A 6,993-nucleotide genomic window follows, 5' to 3' on the forward strand; every position below is an offset into this window, starting at 1 on the left:
TATGACTCCATCTGTGCATCTGTAAAAACTACAGGCATGAAGCCCAATGAGGCAAATTGAATTTGTGATATTGGGCTATATAAATAATAATAAAAATAAAATTGGAAAGAAAAAAGTGCACTACTAAGATCTAGATCAACCCATGACAACCCAACTAAACTAAAGCAAACACATATTATTTAAATTAGTCTATTGTTCCCAAGATAACTTGTGTAAGTTTGTCCCAATTGTAACGCAGGTTTAGAACTAGCGCTCTGATTACAGAAGAGAGATGTTCATCTGAGGAGTCCAGAGTGTGTGAATAAAAACGCAACAATTGAGTAAAATAACCAATTGATTGTACTGACAAAAACAAAACAAACAAGATTTGAAATTGAAAAAAAACATTTGAAACTAAAAAAAAAAAAAGTTTTGAAAATTAAAACTGAAAAAGAAAAGTTTCGAAATTGAAATTTTGAGTTTTGAAACCTATTTTTTTCGGCCAAACATTATTTTTTTTTTCTAAATATTTTATTTCGGTTTCAAATAATATTGGCTCCAATTTAGCTCCACAGACGACAGAATGATAGAATGTGTTAAAGGATTTTAACATGATTTTTTTTTCATTTGCTTATACTGCTGACTGCACCAGGTGTGAGTGCACAAGGTGCATGCACACAGACACAAACTGAACAACTCAGATGGGCGCGCTGGTGTGACTATGGATTTTTTTTGGGTGCACCATTGATAAATCCAGTTGCACATACCCAACTAAGCACACAAGTTATCATAAGCCCCTTGTTTGGTCTTTGACACTTCTACTTTTACCTTAATCTTCATCTCCCTGCTCTCCTGTCTACTCTCCTCATGTCAATTGAAATCTGCACTTACGACAAATGGTAAACGGTAAATGGGATACACTTGTATAGCGCTTTCTACCCTCCTTCGAGGGCCCAAAGCGCTTCACAGTCGCAGACCCATTCAGACACATTCACACACACATTCACACACTGGTGGTGGCTCCGCTGTCGAATACTGGCGCCAACCTCCCACCAGAGGCAATTCGGGGTTCAGTGTCTTGCCCAAGGACACTTCGACACATGGCAAGGCGGGAGTCGAACCCGCTTGCTTCCGATCAGGAGTCAACCGCCCTACCGCTGCTCCACAGCTGCCCAAGTGGATCACCGCTAAGGATGCCCATTCTTCCTTCATCAAGGTCCAACCAGAATTTCTCCTTCAGCTCAGATCTGACCTGTGAGGGATATCCACAAACAACAGTAAACATCACACATTTAATTTCTATCTTCAAACTCATCATGCACTCCTCCTTGAACCGCCACCTTAACGTGGTGGAGAGGTTTGAGAGCTCGAGTGATCTCAGGAGCTATTCAGTCCGGGGCTTCTGCCCCTGGTAGGGTCTCACATGGCTGATGGGAAGATACAGTCATCCAAATTTTTGAATTCATGCTGTGACTGCCCTAGACGTCGATGAACTTGGAACATCATTGGTGACTGAACCGAACCCTCTGAAAAGACAGACTCTGCATCTTCTTCTTTTGTAAGATCAACAGATTTAGACTGGAGTTTGGACTGACTCTGTGTTTTTGGTCTAACCGGAGAGGTTTCTGTGTTAGGAGACTGGATGGGACTCACTGGAAGACACCCACAGGGCAAGAGTAAGTCTCGTTGAAGTGTGCAGCTTGGCCCTTTCTTAGCCTTAGGTTTTACAATGTAGACAGGGAGGTGGTGCACGTGACCCAAGTGACTTTAGGCCAGTTGCTCTCACCTCCCACATAATGAAAACATTTGAACGGCTGGTGCTGGATACTATGCAACCACAGATGCAGGACAAGATGGATCTGCTACAGTTTGCATATAAAAAGAGGGTGGGTGTTGATGATGCTGTGCTCTACCTTCTCCACCATGGACTCTCCTACCTGGATGTGGGAAGGTGTGCTGTGAGACTGCTGTTTTTTTTTTTCAAGTACTTTTAATACAATACATCCCCACCTGCTCCAAACACAGCTGACCAACATGACTGTTGACCCCCACCTCATCAGCTTGATCATGGTCTACCTAACTGACAGACCTCAGTTTGTTAGGTTGGAGAGAACTGTGTCATCAGTGGTCACCAGCAGCATTGGTGTTCCACAGGGAACTGTCTTTCACCTCTCCTTTTCACTCTCTACACTTCTGTTTTTTTCTATAGCTCTGATACATGTCACTTACAGAAATTCTCGGATGATACAGCAGTAGTAGCATGCATTAAAGAGGGTGAGGAAGGAGAGTACAGGAATCTGGTGAAGTCGGGGTGGAGGTGGTCTCTACATACAAATACCTGGGTCTGCAATTGGACAACAAGTTGGACTAGATGACTCAGATGCAGTGTGCTTACAAAAAAGGCCAAAGCAGAATGTACTTCCTCAGGAGACTCTCCAGCTTCAGCATGTGCCCGAAGCTCCTCCACACATTTTATCAATCAGTCATTTCCAGCATCCTTTCCTATGCCATTGTGTGTTGGGGAGACAGATTTTGGCTTGTTATCTTGTGTAAGGGATCTGCATAACCAAGCATGGGATCTGTCCGTCCGTCCGTCCATCTAATCAGATTGGCGTCTACCAGGGATTTCTGCTTCAGACCAAACTTTGTAAAGAAAACCACGTAGCAGATATAGGGACGGGTCAAAACAGAAGACAAAGATGAATGCTCTATGGTCCCGCCAGGATTTTTCACTTATTCAAACTTTTTATTTTGTTGATGAATTTTGAGCGTCTATATGAAGGCCAGGTTCAACACTTTTTACTGCTGCTTTGGTACCCCGGAGGAATCCTACATGAAGGTTACTGGGAATGCTAGGGCTACAGGTACACTCGCTTAGAAGTGTTTGTGACTTGTAGATTGTCGGCAGAATCAATGTGGATCACGTTAAAAGTTGTTTTAATGAGTCCTAATTCATCCGACCACATTTTAATGAGTTGCCGTGTCTCATTGTTGTGGTGTTATAGTATTGTTTTCAAGAGAATTCTCTTGGATCTGCAATACAGCTTTTACGATGATGTCACGGCAGTGCCCCGTGGGCATGACGGGTAACGAGACAGGAAAGTGAGTAATGTGTTTTTAGTGGTGTTCAAATAAACATTCTAACAAGTAAACAGTTGGACTAATTGTTTCCTTTTGGCTAACATGTCAATCAATGCTTTACATTTGTCCATGGCTCAATGATCTAATTTCAAACGAGTCTGATGCGGTGGCTGTTTTGGTTCAGTTGTTCTGCTCTCAGTTTGTATTCATACTGAGGAATCTCAGAGCAAATCGAATTTCAGTTCAATTGGAAACCAGTCGAGACCACCTCGAAAGATAAGTCCAAAAGCGGTTCTTGGTCCTGGACTAGAATTCATTTGTGCGTATTCAGACCAAATCTTTGTTTCACATTATCGGGGGAAATGAACTCTGGTTCACTTTAAGCGAACAAAATCTGTCCAGTCGGAATACACCCTAAATGTCTAGAAGACCAAAGAACTCATTTTGGACTTTAGAAGACACTGTTATGCACAAGCCCCTGTACTTATTAATGGAGAGTGGGTAGCTTGTGCTAACTCCATCAGATTCATGGGCATCACCATTTCTGCAGACCTGTCCTGGTCAGTGAACATCAGGGCCTCAGCAGCGGGTGCACTTCCCCTGCACCCTGAGAAAGTGCAATCTACACAAATTGTCTTTTTAATTAGTGTATTTTGGATTTTTTTTTGCATTGAATAATGTAGATTAATTTTCTTTCTGATGATAATTAATGATTATCATTAGGGAAGGTAATTTGCAGTGATCTTGCCGGGAGTCTGGGGTATGCTTGGATTATCATCGTTGGGAGGATCTTTTACATTGATCGGTCCCGGGGGCCTGGAATATATTCAGATCATCATTAATCATCTGTTGTGCTTTGGATTTCTGATAATGGGGATTTTTTTCTGGTGATGATGGTCTGAATATGCTTGGATTTTTGGTATTGATTAGTGTAGATGATTTTTTCCTGATGATAATCATCTGAGTATATTTAGATTTTTGGTACTGATTAATATAAATGACTTGTCTATGGATGTTTGAAATTTAATTACACCACTGATCTTAAGGAATAACCTAAATATATGATTGTAGGGTATAAATATTTGATAATAAGCCCTGAACCGGATGTTGATAATTCATGTAAAGAAAATGGTATGGTCGAGCTGGGGTGGGATTACATAAATTCGCTTCCTCCCTCTCCCTTTCAAGTGATGAACTTGTGATTGATAATGTAAGATGTTATTTTATGTATCCTGTATTGCTTAAATTAAACAATTTAATTCATTCTTTCATTCATTCATTCATTCACGGCACTGGGGACCGTCAACTGTTGTCAGCAGGTTTAATGACACTTAAATGGGTGAAATAAAGCATATAATCAATACAAATAACATGTACATGCATAGCGTAAATGTACAATCTCAAATTAATGTAATGATAAACATTTTTTTTCATCAAAGCAAAGTCACAGAATCAAAATTGTAATACAGATACCAGCAATGCAACCTCTCACATGAGACATATGCAGCAAAATCTCTCAAACGACGCGTGCATCCTTGACTTCTCTATGCCTATATGTGCACTCTTCAATATTGTAACTTTTATTCATAAGAGAACACTGACTGACAGAAATGTTTCTGCTCTAAACATAAACTCTGATTTCTGGAGTTCCAGGAAAACTGCCTCAGTTCTTCCATCATATTATTCCCACTGTTCTTCATCAAATTTCACAAAAACTCTGGAATGAAGACAAAAGAATCAGGACGTTTTTACTGTCAAATGATCAGAAACAACTTTTCTCTGAAGAACAAATACATGAAAAAAAAATCCTCAATCCAAGTTCTCAAATGAAGCAAAAAGAAAGATAACAAAGTTGTAAATGTTCTTTTTTTCTACAAACAAAATCTTCTCATTCAGTTTCTTCTCTTGTAGTTTCTGTGTAGAACAAACAAAGAGAAAGTCTTTGATTGTGATGTCACTGATTCCATTTGTGTTGCAGCTTCCTTCAGTTCACATGACAACACAAAAACATGAACAGAACATTTGTGTTAAATTTAAATTCAAACAGTCAAATCCCAAAGTTTGAAGAAACAACAAGAAAACAGATTTTTCTCCAAAAAAATTTAAGATTCATCTTCAAAAACATCCTAGAGATTTCTCTTTTCTCTCTTTATTTCTGACTACAAACACGACTCCACAGTATATTAACAGTTATAAAGTTTAGTTCAAAAAAAGATGGAAAGCAGAGAAATTGTACAAAAAAATATTTGACTTCTTCATGAACTTCAGGAACTATTTGAGTTTACAGAACTCTGCTGTGTCTCCAACATTAAACATCCACAGTCCAGCATGGAGCGGCTGAGTGAATGTGGTCTGAACCCTTTGGAGGAGAGTCATTCTTTCAGAGACGCTGTAGAAGGACAGAACACCTGCACTGTGATCCAGGTACACTCCTACTCTGGAGGAACCAGGAGCTGAGATGGATGTTTGCGTGTTGTTGTGGAGAAATGAGAAACTGTTTGGAGAACAACTCAGGGCCCAAGATTTGTCATTTAAACCAAATCCACCTTCATCTCCTGATCTGCTGATGTTCTCATATGCCATTGCTACATAAACAAAGGTTCCTCTCCTTTCCACTTCCCAGTAACAACGTCCAGTCAGACTCTCTCTACTCAGAACCTGAAACCATCTAATGAATCTCTTTGTATTACACAAATCAGACTGAGGTTGTTCCATTATTGTCACTTTTCTGTTCTCCTCTGACAGCAACAGTCGCCTGTGTGCTGTGTTTGGATCCAGTGTGATTTGATATGAATATTTTAAGAAGTAAGCTCTGCTTTTAGGTTTTGGTTCTGGTGGCAAAATCTTCAAACGAGTGACTGTCGGTGAGATGTTTGTCCGTTCCTCTCTCAGAATGTCCTGTAGTTTGTCTCTGAGCTCTGACACAGCTGCTGTCACCTCCTCAAAGTATCTCAGAGGACGGACATTGATGCTGGATGAGTGTGTGGACTCACTGAGTGGTGGCAGTGAGGGGTAGTTGAGCAGAAACTGGCTGTGATCCTCTGTGAGTGAGAGCTGCTTCAGCTCAGCGTCTCTCCTCTTCAGCTCAGTGATCTCCTGCTCCAGCTCCTCCTGAAGATCTTTGACTCGACTCACTTCAGTTAGCTGCTGGGATCTGATCTGCTGCGTCACATCACAGCTTCTTTTCTGGATGAGATTGATCATCTGAGTGAAGATCTTCTCACTGTCCTCCACTGTTTGATCAGCAGAGTGATTGATGGCCTCCACCTCCTGTTGAAGCAGCTTCACCTCTTTCTCTCGGTCCTGGATTCTCTGCTGGATTTGTTGTTGACTCTCCTCCAGATCTCTCTGCCTCTCAGTCCTTTCTGCTGCAGCTGAGACTGTATCGTGGTCTTTATGTTCATCCACAGAGCAGAGATAACAGATACACTTCTGATCCGTACGACAGAACATCTTCATCACCTCATCATGAATGGAGCAGATGTTCTCCTGCAGGTTCTTGGAGGGTTCCACCAGTTTGTGTTTCATTAGCGGAGCTTCATCCAAATGAGGTTGAAGGTGTTTCTCACAGTAAGAAGCCAGACAGAACAAACAGGACTTGATGGCTTTCAGTTTTCTTCCAGAGCAGAAATCACAGGATACATCTTCAGGTCCAGCATAGCAGTGATCAGCAGGAGCAGCTTGGAGTCCAGTCTTCTTCAGCTGATCCACTAAATCTGCTAACATGGTGTTTTTCATCAAGACAGGCGTCGGTATGAAGGTCTTCCTACACTGAGGACAGCTGTGGATTTTCTTCTCCTCATTCCAGAATCCTTGAATACACTTCATGCAGTAGCTGTGTCCACAGGGAATAGTCACCGGATCTTGCAGCAGATCCAGACAGATGGAACAGCTGAAACGTTCTTTGTCAAGTTGATTTCCTTGCTGAGCCAT

The 6,993-nt window shown here is 41.3% G+C and overlaps 1 protein-coding gene across 1 annotated transcript; it reads right to left on the reverse strand.

Annotated features, from left to right (window-relative positions):
• Nucleotides 1-4,406: 4,406 nt before the first annotated feature.
• LOC112155799 (tripartite motif-containing protein 16-like) lies at nucleotides 4,407-6,993 on the reverse strand. The gene has a single exon (XM_024287744.2). It carries the CDS (start codon nucleotides 6,991-6,993, stop codon nucleotides 5,332-5,334), a length of 1,662 nt encoding a protein of 553 aa, XP_024143512.1. The 3' UTR covers nucleotides 4,407-5,331.

This window comes from Oryzias melastigma, linkage group LG17, assembly GCF_002922805.2.
Source record: "Oryzias melastigma strain HK-1 linkage group LG17, ASM292280v2, whole genome shotgun sequence".
In the NCBI taxonomy this organism is placed as follows: Eukaryota; Metazoa; Chordata; class Actinopteri; order Beloniformes; family Adrianichthyidae; genus Oryzias; species Oryzias melastigma.